At 40.0% G+C, this 26,613-nt stretch overlaps 1 protein-coding gene across 1 annotated transcript; it reads left to right on the plus strand.

Moving 5' to 3' along the window:
* The first annotated feature begins 10,447 nt into the window (after nt 1-10,447).
* DNAJA2 (DnaJ heat shock protein family (Hsp40) member A2) lies at nt 10,448-23,455 on the plus strand. Its single transcript, XM_029210025.1, has 9 exons — nt 10,448-10,658; nt 12,295-12,354; nt 12,652-12,875; nt 15,344-15,424; nt 15,665-15,798; nt 17,580-17,776; nt 21,648-21,792; nt 21,915-22,042; nt 22,613-23,455. Exons 1-9 carry the CDS (start codon nt 10,581-10,583, stop codon nt 22,802-22,804), a joined length of 1,239 nt encoding a protein of 412 aa, XP_029065858.1. The 5' UTR covers nt 10,448-10,580; the 3' UTR covers nt 22,805-23,455.
* Nucleotides 23,456-26,613: the final 3,158 nt, after the last annotated feature.

Raw genomic sequence — 26,613 nt, forward strand, 5'->3', positions numbered from 1 at the left:
TTCTGTGTCATCTTTAAAAATCAATCCTGAATTCAGCCACTGCTAAGTATCTGGCACCAATAACACCCTGGACATCTCTTGCCTGGATTGTTGCAATAACCTCCTAGCTTATGCCCTTACTGCTCTTCAATCCATTCTCAATGCAGCAGATATTTGAAAATATCCATCCCACCACATTGCTTCCCTGCTCAAAATCTTTCAATGTCTTCCCATCTCACCCTGGGTAAAGGCCAAAGTCTATACAATGAACATAACACTCTGTGTGTCCTGCCTTACTTTACATTTCTGACCCTGTCACACTCCTTGGCACACTCCTGCCGCAGGATCTGTATACCTGCTGTTCCTTCTGCTTGAATTGGAATGTTCTTTCCCCAGGTATCTGGTAGAGCCTTCCTTCCCTCACTTCCATCTGGGCTTTACTTAAATAGCACCATCTTAGGGAGGTCTTCTCTGGCCACCATATCTAAGATTTCAATACCATATCCTTCCCCTAACAGTTCCTATTCTCTTTTCCTGCTTTTTCTTCTCCTTAGCATTGATCACAATCACACTTAACATATTATTTTACTTACTTATCTCGTTTACCAACTAGAATATAAGTTCCATGAGGGCAGGGACTGAATCTGGCAATTGTCCACTGACTTTTCCCCCCAAGGGCCTAGAACAGTGCCTATACTATAAATATTTCACTTATATATTTGTGAAATGAACAAATGGATGAATACATGAATATTTTATATAAGGAATTCATTATTATTATTAATTCCACAGGTATCTGACTGCTTTTGAAAAAGATTCTCTCATTGACCAAACCAAATTCTACTCATATTCCCCTGAACTTGTTTTCAACTACACATGACTTTTGCACTTCTTTATTCACTACTTCATTGTCCAATTTAAACAAGAATCCTGAGAAATCTGTTTAGTCAGGATCTCCCATCCTGCATATCTCATCACCCTCAATATCTAATCAGGTTCCTCAACCTCTACCATCCCCCAGATGATGTCTGATCACCCTGGGCTGCCTTCAGCAAGAATCCTGTTAGGTCAGCTTAGCCAGAATCTCCCCTTACCTCTGATGTTGTTTCCTAGTAATTTTCCACCCACTGACCCCCACTCTGCTCCTTGGCTATAAATTCCCTCTTGTCCATGCTATGTTAAGAGTTAAGTGCAATCTTTCTCTCTCAATGCAAAATTCCACCCCAGTGGTACTATACTTATCACTATAGTGCTCTTCCCCCTCCCACCCCCTGTAAAGTCTTCCTTACTATGCTTTAACAAGTGTCATTTTAATATTTTACCACTACGTATGAAGCACTTTTTAAAGTAGAGGAAATAAAACAAGCAAGAGAGATATAATTCCTGCTCCCATGAAACTTACAGAAAAGTAGGAAGGGATCTTTAAACTACTTACACCCTCAGAAAACTTACTGCACAACAGGATATAAGAACTGTGGTCTTCGGGCTGTGCACAAATCTACAGATGACATTTCCTTTACCCTTATAGAGCATCCTGGAACCTAACAATTAGTATTTATCTCCCATCTCCAAAGAGCAATGGAATCCTTCTTATTAGTGATAAACCACATTCACGTCTCAATGTTCATCCAATTCTGGAATCCAATTGCTGGAAAACACAGGCAGTGTTGAAGCTGTCTTCATGGTGAATAGTCTTTGAGGAAAGAGGCCATGCCCATTCTATAGCACCTGGCAAGAGTGAGTATTCAGTAAATGGTAGTTATTGTTGTTACTGACCACCTCAGCAAAGAATAGCCACAACTTGTGGCCTTTCCCAGAGCAACTTTTAGAGGAGTGGTCACAGCTAAGGTTTAGAACTTCATTAATCCTGCTAAGAAAGAGAAAAAAGAACTCTTATAAGAAATTCTTGCAGGAGGTGCGGCACTTCACTTCAGGTCACCATTGATATGATGGCTTTTTAGATAAGGAGAGCTATGCATTTATGAACCTTCTTAGTCTGCCAGCCCCCTAATCTGGCTGGAAAAAAAATATTTAAATAACTGATCTTTGGTTTGCCGAAAGAAAACTTCAGAATGGGATCTTCTTTCCAAGGAGACACAGACTGGAACTATAATCATTTCAGTGAGTTTTATCACTCATGGATATCCCCCTAAAGAGTATTCTACTGTGGTTTCTTTTAGAGGAAAAGAGGGCTTCCGTCGCCAAGGCCAACAATCCTCTGGATTTCTTCTATGTATTTTTCCAGTTGGACCTGAGTAGCTTGTTTCTTTAGCAGAATAAATCTGCTAGCCAAGTTCACAGCTAAACCACATCTAAAGTAATGTCTCCATTACGTTGACCTAGAAACTGTAATTCAAAGCTACTGTTCTTACAATTTCGAGATATCTTTCCCTGAAACATAGGAGAAAGTTAATGACTGAGCTCAAATGACAAACACTGATGCTGATGGCTGTTAGCTTTAGATAGTCCCCTGGGAGCTCCTTAATTCTAAGATATTTGAAATTAATGCCTCCTGTTCTAAAGAAAATTTGAAATTTTCTTTTGATTAAAGCAATTTCCTTTAAAAATTAAGCTATCAAAAATAAATTCAAAATATCTTTCAGCCTTGTAGAATACTTCTGAAGAATTAGATCCTATTTTCTAAAAGTTGGGAAATAAAGAATAATTTCTAAGGTGTTTTCATCTCTGGCATAGATACATATCTTAATTACCAGATAACACATCAATTGTCCATCAATAAAGAGCTAATTAAATAAATCATGGTACATTCTCACAATGTACATTGCTACAAAAAAGAATCAGAAAAAAAAAAAAGAATGAGGAAAATCTCTATATACTGATGTGGAAGGATTTTCAGGATTCATTAGGTGATCAAAGCCAGTGCAGAGCAGTACATATAGTATTTTACTTTTTATATTTAAAAAAGGTGGAGGTAAGAATATAAATTTGTATTGCTTGACTTGTATAAAGAAACAATGGAAGGATAAGTAAGAAATATAGGCAACTGGGGTGAGGTAAACAGGAGTGGAGAGGACAGGGATGGAAGCAAGATTTCCTTTGTATAATTTTGAACTACATAAATGTATTTATAAAAAACCTTAATTTCCTTGTAAGCAAGATGTCTACATTCATAAAGTCATAGGTCTAAGAAACATTCAAGTTGAGATAGACGAAACTGAAAAATAGGTGATTCTGAAAATCATTTAATGAAATTTTTCTAAGGAAGACTGAATCAAGTTCTTTTTTTTCTTCTTCTTCTTTTTCCTTTAAGAAACTGATCAATCCTTCAGATCCAGAAATTTAGAGAGAAAGCATTAGGACTCTTGATTAGGCTAGAATGGGAAAAATATCCAATATCTTTTAATATAATTAAAGTTCTGTAATAAATCATTCTAGGGTTTTTGCAGGCAGATCACACCAGATTTGAACTGCTTCAAAGCAATACTGGCTGGTACTAGAAGAAATTTAAATTCCCGTTGATTGGGTCTAAAATTATGAAGTCTGAAATTCTTCCTCTGCCCTCTGGAATTCACTGCCCATCAAAATTCCTATATCCTCAACTCCTGTGAACTTTCCCTTTGCCTTCTTATTCAAATGGAAACTGCAGCCCTCTTAAACTGTGGCTGTTTTTCCTCCTTTCCCCTGGGCCTGGAGGGTGACTTCAACCAGTTCTCAGACATTGAACGCCACCTAGGATAACTGTTGCAAAATTTCTATCCCAATCCTGACCCTGAGCTCTAAGTGATCAGATCTGATTCCTTAGTCTACATCTCTAGTTAGATATTGGAATTCACAATTTAATTCGCCAAAATAGAGTTCTCGATTCACACAACCACCAAATCTTCTTCCTCAGCTTTTTTCATCTCTATAAATGACTTTACTACCACTTTAGTGACTCAAATAAAAATCTGAAATCATCTTGATTTTTCTCATCTTTCAAATATATCAAATCCATCAGCAACTCCTATAAGAAGAGGACCCATAATCCACTGAAAGTACCATTCTCACTGACATTCACCATCAAACATTATCATCTGTCTCCTGCACACCCTCAAAGTCCTTGTTCTATTCTCATAATGGTCTCCACTTTGCTAAATCCAATCCTGGTGTGGTTGAAAGATTGTTAGGGTCAGAGTATTAGAGGGAGTGGAAAAATAGGTGTCATCAGTGAATGAGATTAAGGAGAGTTTGGCAATGACAAAGTCATAAAACCAAGGGAGTGAGTAGCTCCACGGGCGACAGAGGACAAGACCACTGGATGTAAGTTCAAGGAAGTGAGAGGCCAGGCTGTTGGAAGTATCATTTACAAGCTAAAAATTAGGACAGTAGTGGAGTTGGAGAGTAAGCCAAGAGTTACAATTTTTGAGAAATAAGAGGGATTCTAGGGGTCAATAAATGGACAATGAAATATCAGGTAATAGGTGATATTGTCTGGTGACTAAAAACTAAAGGCTTTACATTTTCAGGAATATGGGAGGAAGAAATATCTGGAAATAGCAATGAGTTTCACCCATATTATCTGCAGGCTTTACTTCTAAAATATATACCAAATCCATTCACTCCTCTCCAGTTTTACTGTTGCCATCCTAGTCCACGCTGTCTACCTTTCTCTCTCTCCTGAATCCCTGCAAATGAGCTTCCTAATTGGTTTGCTTGATCCTTGTCTACCAACATTTTACCTTGTGTGTCATTGATACTGTGATTTGTTTTAACCTGATGAAATTCACAGAGAAAGAAGGTATCTCATAAGAATATTAAACTGACTCCCAGATTGTGACTACCTTGATGACTAAGTCAGAATTGAATGAGCTGTTTCCTATTCATTTTTTGCTCTTTCTTAGCTATGATTTCTTTTCTGATTAAGCAATGTTAAGACCTCTTAGCACTATGTCTAGGAAAAAAGGTTTGACACTTAAATGTCACTATAGATTTTGGATGATTTTCCTAATCTATATTATCAATTGTTAAATAACAATTGTTCTAACACTTAAGGTATGGAAATTTTATTAAGCACATTCACAACTTTAGAAAACTTTAAGAATTGTATTCCAGAACAAAAGCATGTGTTCTTCATGTGTGAATTGACAAAATAAAAATATTAACAGTATTCTAGAAACATATCCTATGGAAGCAACTAAGAATATGCACAAGAAATTAGACTATAAGGCAGTTCACAGAAGCATTGTTTACAATGTTAAAAAAAAACTATAAACAATCTAAGTATTCAAAAATAGAATCACCATAGACTTTTTTTTTTTTTTGTGGTACGCGGGCCTCTCACTGCTGTGGCCTCTCCCGTTGCGAAACAGAGGCTCCGGACGCGCAGGCTCAGCGGCCATGGCTCACGGGCCCAGCCCCTCCGCGGCATGTGGGATCTTCCCGGACCGGGGCCCGAACCCGCGTCCCCTAGCATCGGCAGGCGGACTCTCAACCACTGCGCCACCAGGGAAGGCCTACCATAGACTTTTTTTTTTTTGCCGTACGCGGGCCTCTCACTGCTGTGGCCTCTCCCGCTGTGGAGCACAGGCTCCGGACACGCAGGCTCAGCGGCCATGGCTCACGGGCCCAGCCGCTCCGCGGCATGTGGGATCTTCCCGGACCGGGGCCCGCACCCGCGTCCCCTGCATCGGCAGGCGGACTCTCAACCACTGCGCCACCAGGGAAGCCCACCATAGACTATTTTTAAGAATACAATTGTAAGGTCATATCTTAACAAACGGTACCGCGAAACAGAGGAAAGCTTCAAGTGAGCTTTATTAGGGAGCGCTCCCGGGTGAGGTTCACTGGTCCGAGAGAAAGGGGCCAGAGAAGTCGCGCTCGGGCGAGGGTTTGGGCAGAATTTATAGGGTAAGAAGGGAAAGGGGTGTGGTGAATCCGGGAGGGCACAGGGTATTCCTTATTTGGTGGTCTTTTCGGGTATCGTGGGGGACAGTTAGTCCCGCCCCTCGAAAGGCGGGAAGGCTGGGCCGGGTGGAAAGTCCTCAGGTCAGTTTCTGGAACTGGGTGGTCCGGAGAGTTTCGATCTGATGCAACCTGTGAATCTGACTGCGTTCCCCTGCCTCGGGCTAGTTGGCCTTACAACAATGTCTTGCCCTATTTCTGATCAATTCAGTCAGGAGCTCTGGGAGGAGACTGGAATTTTTAAAAAGTTCCTCCAGGGGTTCTAATGTGCAGTTATTGAGTCAACTATCATAGGTGAGATTACCCAGTCTTAACTCTTTATACACCATCAATGTGTTGACAGGGTCCTAAATTTACATCTTCAGCCTGGACTGCAGCCCTTCTAACTCTATTCTTATAAACCCACTGCTTCCTCAGCATTGCTCCTTGAACGTCTAATAAGCATCTCTAATTTAACATGAACTCTTATTTTTACCCCACTCCCATTTCCGCCCCAAATTTAATTCTATCAGCACCAAGTTCAAAATATATCCAGAATCCAACCATTCCTCACCAACTCCAGCTCTTCCACCTGGGCCCAAGTCATCCCTCTCCAGGGTTTTATTACAATAGATTCTCAACACAGCCACCAGATGCATTTAAAATACCACTTGGTTTATGTTGCTCTTCTGCTCAAACCCTTTAATGGCTTCCCATCTCACTCAGGGTAAAAGCCAAAGTCTTTACAATGGACCTAATTGGGTCTTTCACAACGTCTGACTTCAAATCCTACTATCTCCTTAACTTGCTGTCACCCAGCCATACTGGCTTCCTTCCTCTAATAAACCAGGCATGCTCTGCCTTAGGGCCTTTGCAGGCCCGCTGCTGGGAAGTTTTCTCAAATATACTCGTAGCTAACTCCCTCACTTCCTTTAAAGTTCAAATATCACCTTATCAATGAAGTCTTCCCCAAATACCATAAATAAAAAGTGTCCAACTTCAATACTTCCTTATCTCTCTTCTTTCTCATCTGTTATACTGTATATTTACTTGCTTGTTTACCTTCTGTCTTCACCACTAGGATGTAAGTTCTGTGAAGGAAGAGATTTTGTTTTGTTTATGATTGTATCCTTAGCCCTGAAAAGTGCCTGACACACAGTGGGTCCATAATACATATTTGATGAATGAATTAATATATAGACATATTTTCACCACTATTTTTCCCCACACAAATGGTTAAACTTCCCAGTTTCTCTGCTTACTATACCATTGCAATGATATAAGCAAACTGAAAGTTTAAATGTGCTAATTGACTTGGAAGGGTTTGACATGACAGGGTTTGACAGGTTAGCAGTGGGACTATACAGCCATATACACTATACGTACATGTGTATGTATACAAATGTATATATGTATGTAAACATAGATACATATATACTATATATAACCATGCGTCCTATCACTAAACAATCCGGTTTAGCAACTGCAAGGAATGCAGACTATCCAGTGATCCAAACCCCACAATTTTTTCTTCTCAGAGTACCAACAATCATCGATTCTAATGGCACTAATATCCTCATGCCAAGAGTACTGCCTTCCATATACCATGAAAAATATTTCAAATGGCGTCACCGGCTCTGTACATTCAAAACTAGATTTATAGAACACTCCACACAACAACAGCAGAATAAACATTCTTTTCAAGTGCACACACACACATACACACACACACACAAAACTAGTTAGATAAAAGGCAGAAAGCAAAACTACTGTTTGAACTGCCTGAATCATATACACAAGGCTATCTAAAATAATGGGTTACATGCCTCTGTATTCAGTTAGCTGGGAACAATATGAATGGCCTTTCTGGTTCATACAGTCTCTCCCTAGTCCTTATCCAACTACTCCCCACCTCAACCCCACAAAGTTACACAAGTATACCAAATTAAAAAAAAAAAAAACAGATAAAAGAAATTGAACAATATAAACCTAGCAGAAATCTGAAATCACTCCAACTTCAAACTTTAAATCATTTGCCTAGTGAGAGCAGCCCTCAGATGCACTGTGACTCAGCATTTTATGATGCCTGAGACATGAAATGAGATAAAGGTCTTGTTCCCTTCATGGCATTACCTAAATATGGAGCGAAAATAAATGAGCTACCTTAAAAACACAAACTCAGTGGCTGAAATGTTACAGCACTCAACCTTACGCAGATCTGACTCAATATGTGATGACAGGGAGGACGGCAAGTGTCAGCTGAAGCACACAGAACCGTTCTGAAATAACTTGTTGACCTGTAACATTTGCAAATAACAATGCTGACTACAATTAACACTCAGAAATGGAGAAAATATTGTGAATAAATGAAAATAAAAAATATATGAACTGCGGCGACTGATTTAAGTCAGGTAAAAAAAATAACTTAGACCTGAGGTGGGGTGGGGGGATTCACCCGGCTACTCTTCACTAGAAAACAGAAGCTAAAATTGAACCAAGGGAAAACCCTCGCTATAAAAACATTAAGTAAAACTGAAACAAATAGAAAAGTTCAGCTTTTTTTGACTCGTTATGGACAGAAAGAAAATAAGATGAAAATAAAAAAATAAACTATATGAAGGTTGCAATAAAGACAAAGTTTTCAGTTTATATTCTCGTGTGGAGCACAAACGGATGGAGGAAGAAGAGAATATGGTACTTGGCAAGCAGGGAGAGCTGGATATCTGAGATCAGGAAGAAGGACTGAGGAGTATTCCACACAGGCAATGGAGGAAGTTGGGGAATTCCACTTGGGAATCCAAGAATTTAAATAAAGACAATGAATAGAGATGTGGAGACAGCTTATAGGCAAATGGGCCAAAAAAAGTTGCTAATACTTACTTGGTTTTAGCTCCTGTTTTTAGTACTCTGTATTAACTTTTTTAATCCTCAAAACAAGCCAATGCTATAAATACTATTAAACCCCATTTCACACGTGAGGCGACAGCCTCAGAAAAGCTCAGTAACTTGTTCAAGGTCACATTGTTAATAAATGGCGGAGTCAGGCTACCAGCCCACACACTCTAACTCCACCACAACTTTATACTGCCTCTTATGAACCACTCAAAATGTGAAAAGGAAGTGGGGGAATTGAAATTATTGAGGCCTTTACTGCATTCAAAATTAGACCATCTGCATTCAAAAACAGAGTGAACTTCCCCTAAGGAACTTACAGCCCATTAATGGAGTTCAGACTCACAGCAAAATACCACTCAAGTCCCACATCAGACCTATCTTACAAAAGGCACAAGCCAAGGATAGTGGGAACTCAAATGAGATAGCAATGTTCACCAGGTTGTGGAATCTAGGAAGACATCACTGAAACAGCAGCATTTTGGACAGGATTTGAGAAAACTGGAAGAGTTAGGTGAAAGGAGCATCATGACTTCACATCAATTAACTCCCCAAGGTTTTCAGGATAAATTTCAACTCTTTGGCATGGCACTCAATGCCCTCCAAACTAGGTCTGGGGGAAAGCCAGGGAGAAGGGATTATCCTAAGGGAGATGCCTATGCTGGAGTCTTTGTTACCAGTTCAGGTTCCAAAGGATCAGAACATCTTATTTTTTCTGTCTCCATAAATCGTTAGTGGGTTGAAGGTAGGCACCATGGCTTATTCTTAACACTCCACTCCACCAGTCCAGGCGTCCATACCTCTTAGCACATGGCAGGTGCATAGCAAACATTTTCTGAAGCAAATCTAAATCATGGGCAACAATCACCAGATGACTGTGCGCCCAACCAGGCTGCCTGATACCATCTAGACCTCTGGTGTTGGCTAATTTTAAAGCTACCAAGAGACCTAAACACATGACCCGGAGGTAACAGGTGGAACTTGTGGATCTAGATGCCACAAACCAATTGTGAAGGGACATGAGACAATTGTGAAAATCTAAACACGGACTAGGAATTAGGTGAAGGAATTCATTTCATTACATGTGGTGATGTGATTATGCCTTAAAAAGTCATCTGTTAGACTTATATAGAGTATTTATAAACAATGATTTCCCTTAAAACACTGGAAGTAGGGAGTATGGGGGGAATAGATGAAACAAAGTGGGCAAAATGTAGCTAACCTTTCAGTATATTATACTACTTTTGGTGAATGTCTGAAAATGCCTTAATATAAAACACACACAGCACACACACACCCAGGTGCTGTTTTTCATCGTAAACCCCGAGGGAACCAGATCCAGAGGGTCCACCGGCGGCAGCTCGGATTCTGAGGACTACCTCCGCGAGCCCGGACCGCCTTTCTCTCCCGCTGGACTCGAAGCGGACCGATGCTGTGCGCCGCATCGGCCTCTTCATCCTTTCAGCAGCCCCCTAAACGCCTCTGGAGAGAGCTGGTGTCACGGAGGATAGCGTGCAGACTTAGTTATCCCGGTTTCTACGCTGGACTTCGCCCAGCGGCCCAGAGCCTCAAGGCAGTAGACCACCTCACCCACTTCCTCACCGCCCGAGACTCCACCACCACCTCGGCCGAGCGCTCGAGGCGGGCTCCGAGAAGCAACGTCACGGCGCGCCGTGCGTCGGTTCAAAGGTCGGCCCCGCCCCCGTCTCCCCCTCGCTGTTTCGCTTGGCCTGCGCTGCCGCTGCCGCCGCCGCCGCCGCCGCCGTGGGCCCGGCTCCGCTCCGCCTGCTCCGCCGCCTTCCTCCCTGAGCGCTGCCAGGCCGGCCGCCATGGCGAACGTGGCCGACACGAAGCTGTACGACATCCTGGGCGTCCCGCCCGGTGCCAGCGAGAACGAGCTGAAGAAGGTATTGGGGAGCGGGCCGCCCGGGCAGGGTGTGAGGGGCGCAGGCCTGAGCGGCTGGGACTGCCAGGCCGCGCTGTGGGGCGGCCCGCTAGCCGGCGGTGGCGGGCCCAGGCTGGGGGCCGGCGGCGAGACCGGCCCGCCGCGGGCCGCGCACTCCAGCCTCGGCTGACCTTGGGCCGCCGGCCCCGCCCGCCCGCCTGCCTACAGATGCAGCAAATAAAACCCACCCCTGAGCAAACACGACGAAAACGCTTCCTTCCTCCCTCCCCCGGCGGGCGCCGGAGGCCTGGCGCTCTCGGGAGGCAGCTGCCTGCCCGGCCCTCCCCGCGCCGAGGTCACCACCCTGGAAAAACAGGTTGGACCGAGACGCCCAGCGCATCCCGGCCCCGGGAGAGGAGTTGACCGCGCCGCGGACGTCGGCCCGAGCCGCGTCGGGGCTGGTCTGGGGCCTGGCGGAGGGTCGAGGCCGCCCCCGCCGGGTGCCTGTGGGAACTTAGGGATGTTTCCTGGGAGCCGCGGCCGCGGAGCTTCTCCCCCTCTTCCTCCCTCGCCCATTGACCCGGAGGTGGCGTGGGTCTGTGTCTGGGTGCTTTGTTCTGTGGGCAGGTAACCCAAATGTTATGTGCTCGTTTCAGGAAAAAGCTGTGAGTCCCAGCCAAACACCTGAGCGTACACTGACTAAAAATAAATAGAAGGCCTCATTATCGCTGTTTGCATTGCTGCGAATCTTTTATCTCAGGATTTCAAAGCATTTGAGGCATTTGATTAAGCCCCACAGCATCTTCACGGGGCTTAGAGTATTCGAATTTGTAAGCTTAGAAAAATGAGAATGCTCCTTAGGCAGTGGGACGGGTGCAGTTGAGAGTAAAAGCACTTCCTGTTACCTTACCGGAAATGCTATTCTGTGTTACATAATTCAGGTGTCTGTGAATGAACGCTTAAGTGCTTTATATCTCAGCCACCCAAATGTATGCAGCTTCTCTAAGACCGAGGTCACTCCAGTTAAGACCCCAATCAATCCACCGTATGAAAATAAACCATGACCTAGGAGCTTGTCTTGGCTTTTTCCTGATGCTACAATTAGAGGAGCCATCGTGAGCCAGATTCTTACCTTAGCTTAATTTTTTTTTAACATCTTTATTGGAGTATAATTGCTTTACAATGGTGTGTTACTTTCTGCTTTATAACAGAGCGAATCAATTATACATATGTTCCCATATCTCTTCGCTTAGCTTAGTTTTAATAATATTGTTTTTGCAGGCTGTAGAGCTTAACAGTCATTTCTCTTTAGAGTTAATTGGAGTTGTCTTGGTCTGCTTACGGGCCATCAAAGACATTTGACAATAGTGAAAATAGGGGATTTTTCAGTATTTTGTTTTTCTCTGTGGCTTTGTTTCATTGTTTGTATCTGGCTTTAGTATAACTTGTTTTCAAGTATAACTACTGTCTGCTTTGTTATTAGTGAGAAAACAGTATTAAGATGGAATATGCCCAACAATGCCAATGAATAAAGGATATTTTGGGAGGTTATGATTTTAGAACATTGCTTCTCAGAGAATTGGATGTTACGTTAGTACTCACAAATCTTTAAACTGGTCTTTATATATAACCTTTTTTTTAAAAATCTTTTATTGAAGGCATACAGAAAGTTAGCCAAGGAATACCATCCCGATAAGAATCCAAATGCTGGTGACAAAGTAAGTTATTTGAGACTTTTTTCCCCTGAGATTTCTGTTTTAAACTTAAATCACCCTTCTTGGGAAAAAAAGGGAATGTTGTAAGAAAAGTCCATTTATTCCCATAGTGCTAAAGTTTTATGTTAAGAGTATTTTGGTTTTACAATGGGAATACTAACATTCGGGGCAGTGGTAGGTGGTAAATAGGACCAGAATCAAACCAAAGGTAACTTGTAACTTTTCTTTTAGAATTAAATGAATTCTAGATTCCTATAGCTTTTTATTTGTAAATCCAGTTGTTTTACTTTTTCTTTATAGTTCAAAGAAATAAGTTTTGCATATGAAGTACTATCAAATCCTGAGAAGCGTGAACTATATGACAGATATGGAGAACAAGGTCTTCGGGAAGGTAGCGGCGGAGGTGGTGGCATGGATGATATTTTCTCTCACATTTTTGGTGGGGGATTATTCGGCTTCATGGGCAATCAGAGCAGAAGTCGAAATGGCAGAAGAAGAGGAGAAGACATGATGCATCCACTCAAGTGAATATCTTTTTTCTTTTTTAAAAAAAATGCTAAATACTTTTTTTCAAGTAGAAGTACTCAGTAAAAGAGAGAAGAGGCATCAAAAAATACTCTGTCCATCAGAAAAAAAAAAATCTTCCATTTACCATGCTGTCCTCATTGGGTGACTAAGTTGAATTTAATAACCTGAATGTTGGTATTTTGCTAACAGATCTTAAAGGATGGTTGGTGTTTTTACAGAGTAGGAAGATTGATTTGGTATATGCTTCTGAGGCTGCTTGTTTTTAAATTTTCAATTATGAAGATTCTTTTCTTTGAAGTATTTAGACCTCCTGAGTTACTTTTTATTTAAAAACTTACAAATTGAGTGACCATCTGGCTAGTTTGTTAACATGTTACAGTAACTCATTACTTGTTTCTCAGTCTGAACTGTCCTAAATTGATTTCCACTGAGCTTGCTGGCCTCAAGCCTGACATTAACCTGCCAACATATGAATGGTACCTGACCTTGATCTTAGACTGTGAACCCAATATGAAAATAACTATTTTACTTTGCAAAATTTGTGAGATCTTTTGTCCCGTTAACTTTTCATGGACCAGTAATGGTTATACTAGCAAATGCCAGAGACTGAAGTTCAAGTGTTTATTTGAAATATTTCATAGTATCTAGTTTATACATTTGAGTAGGTAAGAGGAAGTAAAGTGTAATTTGTTAAAATTTTCCTGTTATTACAATATCTCATTTTGGGTGGCTTTATAATATTCCATTCCGTCATTTATTTAATCATTCCCTTTTCTATAGGATGTTACCAGTTTTTTTCCTATCATAAATAGTGCTGCTGTGAGTATCTTTATATACAGCTTTGTCTCTCCTTGGCAGAGATTCCTGGGCAGGCATCAGTGTTTTGAGGCTGATAAATATAACTAAATTGCCTTGTAGAGGATTGTGCCAGTTTAGCCCCACTGGTGGAGAGTGCCAGCTTCACTAGACCATTACCCACATTTTTCCTTCTTTTGCCATGTTTGTTGAAGTGAAGATTTTTCTGGCCTCTTACGCAGCAGTGTTGCATACTAATTGCAGTTTAATATGTTAGGGGAAGAAGACCTACCTATCATGTAAATGGTTGGTTAAAGGTTCTTAGGAGGAGGTTAAAGCCTGATGGAACCAAGTGCTTTGGTCTAAGGTCTAGATATGCCGTTGTTTGGAAGTGCTGGTAGTGTTTTGACCATAAATGTTTTATTATACTGTCTAGAATGTATAAAAGATAACAATTTTGAGAAAGTTTGAATGCCACAAAATAGTATAGGTGCTTTGCAAAGCACATTTAACTTCTTTTGTTCCTCTATTTTTTTTTTTTTTGCGGTACGCGGGCCTCTCACTGCTGTGGCCTCTCCCGTTGCGGAGCACAGGCTCCAGACGCGCAGGCTCAGCGGCCATGGCTCACGGGCCCAGCTGCTCCGCGGCACGTGGGATCTTCCCCGACCGGGGCTCGAACCCGTGTCCCCTGCATCAGCAGGTGGACTCCCAACCACTGCGCCACCAGGGAAGCCCTGTTCCTCTGTTTTAAAGTAAACCTTTACCATTAAAGGAGATTTAAAAACACCATGAGAAGGGTAAAACCAAATTAAATGCATTGCTTGCAAATTGTAAATAATATTTTTGAGACTTTTGATTTATATAGTTTTTTTTTTTTGATGTTTATTTGGAAATGAATGGTCCTGCAGTTCAGATATGCTGTATGAATAAAGACGAGTTGGGTTTTATCAGTTGGGATTTTTAATAGGCTTTTTAACTTGGCCATTTTGGGGTCATAGACCCCTTCGAAATTTTTGCAAAAGTTGCTCAAGTTTTGCTTATAATTCACTGCGTTTTTCAGACATCTAAAACTTGTTGTAGGCTCTCTCTTGGAAACCTATTCTTCTCATCTTTCACACTCTAGATAAGGCCAATTTTTTTTTTTTTTTAAGATATATGCAATCTAATTGCCTCCCGTAAATTGTAATGTAACTTTGTAGCGTTTCTGAATTGTCCTTGAAGGGGACAGAGCCTTATAGTAGAGCCTGGACTCTGGAGCCAGACGGCCTATGTGATCTTGGGCAAGTTACTTCTCTGTGCCTCAGTTTTGTCCTGTAACATGAGGATAATAATTTTACCTCATTCAGGGGGTTGGATTAGGTGGAGGTCTTCCTTGAGGCCAGAAGAAGGTGTGATGTTTTGAGTTTGTGCAGTTATCAGCTTTATCAGGAAATGCAGCACAGTAAATTATTGGCCTGATCCTTTAAGTTCTGGCTTTCAGCAATACATATATTGTTTATAGCCATAAACAATTTGAGCTACAAAATAAAATCTCACTCAGTTGATTTATGTTAGATGTTCTTGAATTCTTTGTTTAAAAGGTTATAGTGGAATTTGCTATATCAGCTATCGTTTAATCTTGAATTTAAGAGAACTGGGCAAAATTTGAACCTAATTCTTTTCTCCCCAGAGTATCTTTAGAAGATCTGTATAATGGCAAGACAACCAAACTACAACTTAGCAAGAATGTACTGTGTAGCGCATGCAGTGGGTAAGTGTGTTTTCTGGTTACGAAATGAATTTCATCTGTTCTTTCAGTGGCACATTGAGTCCATATCAGATAAAAATTGTTCATGACTTCAAACTGACTACCCAACCCAGAACACTTTCTGATACCTCTGAAAGTCTTTAAATACCAGTCATTGGGCGTTGAAGATGAAGGTGAAAAGCACAATTCCTATTTGTCATGGCCTAGGGGGAATATTCTAATTTATACTTTTGCTTGCTTTAGCCAAGGTGGAAAGTCTGGAGCTGTTCAGAAGTGTAGTGCTTGTCGGGGTCGAGGTGTACGCATCATGATCAGACAGCTGGCTCCAGGAATGGTACAACAGATGCAGTCTGTGTGTTCTGACTGTAATGGAGAAGGTATGCATGCCAGTGTTTCTCTGCTTTTATGTTGGATGGATTGGGAATGCAGAAGTTGGAGAGGCTAACAGTTTTTCTTTTTCAACGTGTGTTTGTATTCATCTTATTAAAGATACAGAGGGTTCTGAAAGAGAAATGTAAAAATAATATTTCCTTATGCATAGGCCCAGTGAACACAGATAAACAGTAAACTTACGTTGAGTGAAATGTTAGTCTTTTTTCATTCCAAAAAGATGGGGCAAAGTTTTTTGTCCCTTTATATTTTAAAAAGTTACATTTGGTAAAAGCGAGAGAGCAAATTGTTCAGTTCTCATTCTGATAAGCGGAGAATTTTACTGTAAGCTTTAGTTAGCTTTTGAGGATAGATTATTGCAATGGAAGCTCTTTTTACAGAAGTAAATATTTTAGGCTTTGTGGGCGAATGTTTTCTGAAACTCCTATTCACTTCTGCCCTTTTAGCACTTTTATAGCCACAGACAATATGTAAACAAGTGGGCATGACTGTCTTCTAGATAAACATTACTTATAGAAACAAGGGCATGCCCATTTTGGCCTGTGAGCCTTAGTTTGCCAGCCCTTGTTCTAGAGCAGTGCTATCCAAAAGAATTTTTCTGTGATGATGGGAAAGTTCTGTGTATGTAATGTCTAGTGTAGTAGCCACTAGCCACCTGTGTATGACTGAGGAACTGAACCTTTTTTTTTTTTTTTTGCGGTATGCGGGCCTCTCACTGTTGTGGCCTCTCCCATTGCGGAGCACAGGCTCTGGACGCGCAGGCTCAGCAGCCATGGCTCATGGGCCCAGCCGCTCCACGGCACGTGGGATCTTCCTGGACCGGGGCACGAACCTGTGTCCCCTGCATCGGCAGGCGGACTCTAAACCACTGCGCCACCAGGGAAGCCCTGAACTTTTAATTTTAATTATTTTTAAATTAAATAGCTACATTGGCTAGTGGCTACCACATTGGGCAGTTCTAGAACATCCTTTTCCAAATTGCTTCTGGAAGAGACAAGATAATTTGGAGAAGCTGCATATCATATTCCCCTCCTGGAGCGTCTCAGGGCATTTTACCTTATTAAAGTTGCTAACAATTCCCACTCTCAAGAAATCAGAATTGACTGAAATCTTTTCCCATGTGCCATTACCATTTTAAGGAACTGGTGCTTTGCAGAACATACTTTGCAGAAGCAGTGTTCCTGAAGTCACTTATACATGTCATCTGAGCATTAAAGTGTGCCACTAATCAGCCATCAGAAATTGATGGTATTTTTTTTCACAGTATACTATGTACAGCTTTGGTTTTATTTTATTACAGCACTGATCAAATATTTCAGAAGAATACATAGAAGAAAAAAACTGTTAGAGTTATAAAGGATGTTTAAATCTTTATTTGGGTTGTCTCTCTCCATTGTTAAATTTAAATGAAACTAAGACAAAAAATGAAAAAGCAGTTGTAGAAGTTCCAGCATCCGACCACCCATTTTGTTTGCTTGATCATTAGGCTTTGTTTTAACTTAGGAAGTAGAGTCAGGAGTTAAGAAAATATTGTTTAAGATACTTTATACTCTGGAGTAGAGGAGACTAGGTAGCGGGGTCCTTTAGGTAGCCTGCAGTAAGATGTGAGTTTTTGTTATTAAGAATGATATTTCAATCAAAAGTTCAGGTAGCAGTTTAAAGACATTCAGGAAATTTATTTAGTGAATAAAGGCATTATCAAGACCTATCTTACTTAAGAGTGCGGTATAGTACCCTTGCTGGAAGTTTGAATGACCTCTTTTTCCAGGGGAGGTAATTAATGAAAAGGACCGCTGTAAAAAATGTGAAGGGAAGAAGGTGATTAAAGAAGTCAAGATTCTTGAAGTCCACGTAGACAAAGGCATGAAACATGGACAGAGAATTACATTTACTGGGGAAGCAGACCAGGCCCCAGGAGTGGAACCAGGAGACATTGTTCTTTTGCTACAAGAAAAAGAACATGAGGTAATTTCCTTTTTGTTTGTTTTATTTTTGCCTCAGAAGACCAGAAATGGGTCTTGTATGCAAGATATAGGTTAGATCAGTTTGAGTTTCCTGAAGCAACACTGAACATAGATGAAGTTGTTAAGTCCTTAGGCTGAGTTCATAAGAACTGACTTCTTTAGTAGACCAACAAGACAGGTGCTGTCAGAAGCACTGTAGAAGGAGTTGGTCTTGGTCCCAGCTCTGCCATTGACTGGCAGTATAACCTTAAGTAATCCTGTTGTGTCTGTACCTCGGTTTCCTTATTTATGAAAATAAGGGCATTGGACCAGATAATCTAGGCAGCCTAGGTTTCACTGTGAAACTCCTTGGATGGTTGGTGAGGGCTTCAGTCCTCAGTACTGCTCTGTTGACTTGTTTTACATATTGGGTATCTATGTGAGCTTTCTTGAAAGAAAAGGTTCTGCAGTTTTAAAAACACTTTATTTAAAAATTTTTTTTTTTTTTTTGGCCGTGCTGCGCAGCTTGTGGGATCTTAGTTCCCCAGCCAGGGATTGAACCCGAGCCCACGGCAGTGAAAGCACCGAGTCCTAACCACTGGACTGCCAGGGAACACCCTATTTTTAAATTGCTCATTGACTCTGTATTGTATCCGTTAATGTACATGGCAAAATGTACTGGGCTGATGATGTGGCCTGGTATATGTTATTTTGATTATACCATTGTATCTGTATTTTTTAAATGTGCGATGGAGTATATTTTAAGTTTTTTGTTTGTTTTTTGATTTGGACCATTTTTAAAGTCTTTGTTGAATTTGTTACAATATTGCTTCTGTTTTATGTTTTGGTTTCTTTGGCCATGAGGCATGTGGGATCTTAGCTCCCCAACCAGGGATTGAACCCGCAACCCCTGCATTGGAAGATGAAGTCTTAACCACTGGGCCACCAGGGAAGTCCCCTAAATTCTTGGATATAGAAGCATTTGACAGGATTCTGGCTTTGTACTTGATCGCATTGCCATTTTGAGTTCCTTTGGAACTATTTAGATTACAAGTCAGCCGCCTTTTTTAGTTCACACTAAAATTTTCTCCCATTTGATGGTGATTTCTACAAATGAAGTAAATTTTAAAAATCACTTCAAGAATCCAATAGAGATTAAAGCCATATTGAGATGCAGATTCTGGGAATTTGATTTGATTCATTCCCTCATTAGATTGTGGCTTGCTCTCCTAGACAGGCCTTTCTCAAGGTATACTAGTCGAATTTATTGCCTCAGCAAAGCTGTAAATTGCTATATATCTTGGCCTTTTGTGAATATTGCCAAACCTACCAGTGGCAAGGGTCCCTAGATTGCTTTTGTTGTTGTATTTTTTAAGGAGTAATTTCTAGAATTCTGCCTTAGAGTGTTATGGATTAAAATATTCTGTAAGAATTTGGGATTTTAAAAAATAGAAATCACTGACCTTGGAGACAAGGGACTTAAGTTCTGGCTCCCATTTATTAGCTTTAGCTTCCCTGGGCTTGGCTTTGCATACTAAAAAAAAAAAAAAAGTCATCCCTCAGAAAGATAGTGTAGAATCAAATGAGATAATGAATAAGCTGCTCTTCTTTCTTGGGGCTGTGAGGAGGAGGCATTTGGAAGTAAATCACCTCCAAAATTATTGGCAGCAGTGGAATTGCGTGGAATTTCCAACAGACAGCAGATGTTACTGGTTGTCTAAAGTAGAAAGTAGAAGATGATAAAGGTTAGAATGGAAGTTCATCTAGTAAGAGGTCAAAGATTGTTCCTTCTTGGTTTTATTGTGACCGGTAAAGTAAATTTGAGCCCAAAATGAGATTTAGGTATCTTGTTTCGTTTATACCACTGAGAATATTCTTAACCTTCTTAAGAAAAATTGATTAGTTTGACTAGTTCATGAACATACTTGTATGTTGTTTGGGGCTTTCTTTTTTAAAAAAACTCAACACTTGTGCTGAAGGAATTGTGAGGCCATGAGATCAGGGTGGGTACTGTAGCTGAAACAGAGTGTAAATCTTCTGATCAAAAAACAATTCAATTTTGAGAGTGCTGTGTATGCATGTGTATCATCTTTCAGTACTGGTGTGTGTGTATTTTGGTAATCTTGCTATCATGGTGCATTTGTACAGCAAAGAACCACAGTGGTGGGTAAGATCTGGTGATGTTAGTCTCTCTTCTATACTCTATATTTTTATTTTTCAGAAATTATTACAGCTTTTATGTGTTTTACTGTCTGGTTCTTGGTAATTTCTCATTAGTCTGGTTTTTCAAAAATTTCCTGGCCATTCTTGCCTGTTTATTCTGTTTGAATTTTAGCATCAAATTGTCTAATATAACCACCCTTCCTGCTGGTCCCCTGCCCCCCCAAAAAAAACCCTAATACCATTTTTTATTGGAATTACTTTAAGTTGAGCTCTCCTATACAAGAACATAGTATCCCTTCATGCTTCCTACTTCTTTTTTTTTTTTAATTTATTTATTTGGTCGCACTGTGCAGCATGTGGAACTTCCCCAACCAGGGATGGAACCCGTGTCCCTTGCATTGGGAATGCGGAGTATTAACCACTGGACCACCAGGGAAGTCCACTCCCTACTGCTAATATAGCTTTAACCAAAGGATATTTGGTTAAAGATAGTTTTGGCGACAGTAATGTAATGATATGTTCAGAAACACTTTCATTTTATGAACTTGCAAAAGCATTGAAAAGTGCTGCATGAAAGAAACCGTGTTGAAGTTAATTTTTCCACCCATTGTGAGAAACACCTGAGTAAACTCTCATAGGAAATATACATTCAGTGGTTCTCAAACTTTAGCATACATTAGAATCCCCTGGAGGGTTTATTAAAACTACAGATTGCAGGTCCTCACCTTCATAGATTCTGATGCAGTGGTTATGGGATGAGGCCCAAGAATGTGCATTCCTAACCAGTTTACTGGTGCTGCTGAGGCTGCTGGTCCAGGACCACTGGTCAAGATAATGGTTTGAGATTAACTTTTCTTCATAGGTAAATTTAGGAGGATAATTTAGGAAAAGAGGATATCTTTCAGATTTCCTCTCTTCTCTGACTGAACCAGCCAGGATTATTCTTTAGAAGAGAGAACTATTGTATTGAAAAAAAATTAGGTGACCCTTCACTGCAGTTAATTTTATTTCAGCTTAAATTTCAAAAGTTAACTGTAGATATTTGTGAATTCTAATAAGCAAATGTTATAAGTTGGGCATGTGTGAAATTGGATGTATTTTTCCGTACACATTGAACGCTCATTTTTTAATGTTTATTGAATAACCTTTGCGTTACCTAGTCCATAGGCTTATGGTGTAATAGTAAGCCAACTTTAGCATTTGTTTTACATTCACCTAAGCAAGTTTTGAATTTTAGGTGAGGTAAAATTTGTTTGTATTTGTACGAAGCATGGGGTTTGAGCCCCTTTACTGGCTGAGCATTACTGGTTGAGCTTTTTTAGTTGAACTTGGGCCTTCACCTTTCCCTGTTAGAATCACATCTGGAGGAAACTCCAAGTGAACCTGTTCTCCAGAATCCCACTGGGCCTTGTACACCTTTTCACTCACAGGCAGTGTTTCGAAATGGTCCATAATTGTAAAATATACCTGGTTCTGTTTTTGAAGTTTCAGTTGTACCTTATGAGTCATTGTTTTCCCAATTCCAATTCTTTCGTGATAGTAGTTTTTAGCATATTACTTGAGAATAGCTAGGTTTCCTTATATAAATTTAGGAAACCTAGGGATGGTGGCAGTTTGGCTTTTGCAGTAAATGGTAGAACTAAGGTTTTGAAATTGATTCAAGGAGCACAGAACAACAGTACGCCTCCATAATTTTTTAAAAAGATGTTTCTGGTGTGCTTTATTTGTAGGTGTTCCAGAGAGACGGAAATGATTTGCACATGACATATAAGATAGGACTTGTTGAAGCTCTATGTGGATTTCAGTTCACATTTAAGCACCTTGATGGACGTCAGATTGTGGTGAAATACCCCCCTGGCAAAGTAATTGAGCCAGGTAAATCTTGATTTTTGCCTGATCCAAGATTCTTTCTGCAGTAGGTGACTCAAAAAAATATTGTTGTGCACCTTCTTGGGTAAAATTCTTAATATTTTCCCCTTTATTTACTCAAATAATAGGATGTGTCCGTGTAGTTCGAGGTGAAGGAATGCCACAGTATCGTAATCCCTTTGAAAAAGGTGATCTTTACATAAAATTTGATGTGCAGTTTCCTGAAAACAACTGGATCAACCCAGACAAGCTTTCTGTAAGTGTTCTCTAAATTTAGGCAACAGTTGGGTTAAAGTTTAATAATAGTTGTGTTTCTGTGTCACCTTCTCTTTGTTTTGGGTGCTAAGATTAGATTACACAGTTTATTAATTTGAGTGATTGATGGGCTGTCCTGGTTGTTTTTAAAGTGAGGATACCTGATGTAAAAGTTTATGGGGCCAAGTAGGGAATAGTGAAGGAGTAAAGCAGACTGCATGTGAGGTGGTGGTGGGAGGATTGGGGCTCCTTGGAGAACAGATATCTCACCTGAAGAGGGCAACCCCCCAGCTTAGCGTCTACTGGTTGTTCATGCAGGAAGGCATGTCTAGTGTGAAATTTTCCAGTGTTTAAATGTTAGCAACTAATTCTGTTTTTTGTTTTCTAAGCAATAGATGGGTTGCACAAAAGATGTCTACAGATTTGGTCTGTGGGTCATCCATTTGTGATCTCTGGCTTAAAGTGCAAAGACTAACTGTCAAACATATACCTTGGATTGTATCAAAAGGGAACTTGATAGTGGATGAAGATAATCTTCCAGCTAACCTTATTTTTGTTTATTTTAATGAAGGAATTAGAAGATCTTCTGCCATCTAGACCAGAAGTTCCGAACATTATTGGAGACACAGAGGAGGTAGAGCTTCAAGAGTTTGATAGCACTCGGGGCTCAGGAGGTGGTCAGAGGCGTGAAGCCTATAATGATAGCTCTGATGAAGAAAGCAGTAGCCATCATGGACCAGGAGTGCAATGTGCCCATCAGTAAACTCTGCAAACAAATTGCACAGGTGGATTTTCTTTCCACACTTGCCTGGTTTGTTTTCAGCGATCCAGCTGGTCAACCCAGATGAACTGATGGACATCTGTTGGTCTATGTGTAACTTTTAAAATTGGTATAGTATCTACAGAGTGTATAATTTAAACTAACCACAAAGCTTTACATCTTCATTTCGACTGTTCTGTAGCAGAATAAAGCACTTGAAAGGAAACAAGACTCCCTTTCACACGTGGGTTATAAGTTTCAGTCCTGGTATCTGTGCTTGATTTTTATCAGTTTTGTGTAGATTTTATGTTTCATATTTTAAATTCAAATCCCACATTGTAAAGTTTGTGTACAATTTGTCCTGAAGCTTTGTGTTTGGCTGCACCTGCATAAGCTGCTACAAATAGAATAAAGAATTTCATAGCCTGTATCTATCATTTAGATGCATGGAAAAATGGGCTTTGCACACAATGGGTTTGGAGCTGACTGGGAAAAATGGAAAAAATAACATTAGCTGAGCTGTGGTTGTAAAGTTTGGGGTTTCTCCCCCCCGTCCTTTTTTTTTTCCTTTTTTTTCTTTTCTTTTTTTTTTTTTTTTACCATCTTGTGAAAGGTTTCTGAAACTCAATAATAAAAAGCAGTTGGTGTAAATTACTCTTTGTCTCACATTTTTAGAAGGAAGAAGTATTTTGAACTGTAAAATCTATCCTTAAACTGGAGAATGTACCCTTAGTTCTGGTTCTTAAACAGCCCTTAAAAACCCATTGGCCTGAAGCTTATGCCTCAGGCACATGCCCATTTTATAGTTTCAGAAGACAAAAGAAAGTTTGATATGTTGGTAGAAACAGGCTTTATTGGCTTCAATTAATGCTTTGTAGAGTCAAGGATATCTGAGTTATGTAACTCTTAAGTTATGATCCTGAGCACTGGGGCCAGGTTAACCTGGCCTATATTTCCTCACCTCACCCCCTTTTTAAAAAAATAAGGTAACAGTAAATCAATATTAGAACCATGTCTGCATAGAACCTGTTAAAATGCTCTGTTTTCATTAAATGTTAAGTTAAAGATTCTCTTGTGTCCATTAAGTTGAATATTTGAGATTGGGGGGGAAGCATTGATTACTATTGTTTTATAGAAAAGTAAGACTCTTAGGCTGGTATGAGAAAAACCAGGTAAAACTACTATGAAAAGGATGTTGTATTGCTCTTCTTTCATCTTCTACTACCTTTTCATTCCCAGAGTAGGTATTTTTAGAACACACTTTAATTTTAGGGAAAAGAGACATCATTTATAGATTTTACATTTGTAAAAGGACAAATGGGAGAAAGCCGAAAACTAAAAATTTTCAACGTATTATGCCATCCCTGAGCCTAATTGTAGTACTTGTAGTTTATTTCTAGGTCTACTAGAACCTGAATGAAAAAAAAAAAGGTGTCCTGGCATTAATCAAGGCCTTGAGGTTTAAATTATTGCCCTATCCACTCTACCTCCATTGTACAAAAACTATTTTACAACCAGCCTGGGCAAGATGCAACAGCATAGTAGTTTTGTACCCAAGGTTACTTCCCCACAACAACTTTAAGTAAGAAATGCAGTGGCAATACAAAGTTTGTAGCCATTCCAATAAAGGTTTATAAAACATTAGAGCTGTTCAGTGTAGTCTTTCTTTCAGTTCTACCCAGGTTTTTGGACTACAGTAGAGAACCATATGGAAGGGGAATAAAACCTTGTTAAGGTCTGTTATTTCACTGAGTCTACTGGCTCTACGTTGTAGAGCATCTGTCTAGAGAATAAGCATATATCATCAGTACAAAGAACCTTTTATAACAGCTTTATTGAAATATAATTCATATATCATTAAATCTACTTTTTAAGGAATGTGTGCAGGGAATTCCCTGGCAGTCCAGTGGTTAGAACTTTGCTTCCACTGCTGGGGCCCTGGGTTCTATCTGTGGTCTGGGAACTAAGATTCTGCAAGCTGCGCAGCCAAAAAAAAAAAAAAGTGTGCAATTCAGTGGTTTTTAGTGTATTCACAGTGTTTTGCAACCATCACCACTGATTCCAGAATATTTTCATCACACCAGAAAAGAAAAATCCATTAGTATTTACTTGCAATCTCTAGTTTCTAAGTATTTGCCTATTTCAGATATTTTCTATAAAATGGAATCATAATATGTAGCTGTTTGTGACGTGTTCATTTAGTATGTTTTCAAGGTTCATTCCTGTCATAGCATGTATTGGTATTTCATTTTTATGGCAAAATAATACTCCATTGTATAGAAATACCATATGTTTGTTTACTCATCCATCAGTTGGTGGACATTTGAGTTTTTTCCATTTGGAATAATGCTGCTGTGAACATTCATGTACAAATTTGTGTGTGGACATGTTTAAAATTCTTTTGGATAAACCTAGGAGTGGAATTGCTGGGTCACATGGTAACTATTTAATCTTTTGAAGAACTGCCAAACTTCCAAAAAGGCTGCACCATTTTACAATACAACAATGTATGAGGGTTTCAATTTTTCCATGTAACTGCCAACACTTGCTGTCTTTTAGTATAGCTATCCTAGTTGGTATGAAGCGATTTTGATTTGCATTTCCTACAACTAATGATGTTAAGCATCTTTTCATGTACTTACTGGCCATCTGTGTGTTTCTGGAGAAATGTCTATTTCAGATCCTTTTCCCATACTTTATTCAATAGATTTTCTTTATAACCTTTTTCTGTTCTAGGACACCATCTTACACTTAGTCATATCTGCATAGGTTCCTCTTGGCTGTAACAGTTCTGATTTTATTTGTTTTTGATTGGTGACCTAGACAATTTTGAGCAATAGTAGTCAGGTATTTTGTAGAATGAACAATGTAATATTAGTATTAACATGTAAAAGTTGATTCTGATAGTACTAGTTGCAGGAATGTATCAGTATGATGTTTAAAAGAAAAACCTGTTTTCTCTACTCATAACACTTGATACTACCTGGAGTTAGACCCCACAGGTTAAGGGCTCAGTCCCATAAGACTGCCTGGTCTTCAGACACCAATCACAAGTCCCAGATTGTCACCTGTACTTTTGACCAACTGGTTATAAATGCAGGGTACCCACAACCCCCTCCTCGGTTTCAGTAATTTGCTAGAATGGCTCATAGAACTCAGGAACACTTTTCTTACTAGATTACCAGGTTATTATAAGAGATAAAACTCAGGAACAGCCAAATGGAATAGGGTCTAGGGGTCTCCCCTTCCCAGTGGTCTAGGGGTGGGACCGAAAGTTCCAACCTTCTTACCATATGGTTGGTTCACTCTGGTAAGCAGCCCCCCTCATTAATATAAACTCAGGAATAGCTGAAAGTGGCTTGTTTTAAATTTAAAGACACACCACTAACCCCTATCAGGAAGTTCCATGGGTTTGGGGAGCTCTCTGCCAGGAACCAGGGATGAAAACCAAATTATTTTTCTTATTCTATCACAGTGTCACAGTGTTATTGATATTTCAGTGAAACGGCTGCATATTATAAACTGTCAAGACACGTGTGTAAAAGTTATTTCTAATAGTCTTACTTGCATGAGTGAATCATTGTGTACTTCGGGAGAAACATGGGAAACCTTGCTCCCACCATCTGCCAACTTTTTGCTTAGTTGTTCAATTCCAGTATACACGTATGGTAGTATCAGAATTGTTAACCCATACCCACATGGGAAAAAAAAAACCTAATCAACTGGAGTACAGTGCTAAGCATAGTTTCTTTTATCTTTAATTTCACAGACTCCATTTCCAAAGTTACTTAGGAAAGGAGCCTTTCCCCCCA

This window comes from Monodon monoceros, unplaced genomic scaffold (genome assembly GCF_005190385.1).
Source record: "Monodon monoceros isolate NGI ecotype Baffin Bay Population unplaced genomic scaffold, NGI_Narwhal_1 Super_Scaffold_10, whole genome shotgun sequence".
NCBI lineage: Eukaryota > Metazoa > Chordata > Mammalia > Artiodactyla > Monodontidae > Monodon > Monodon monoceros.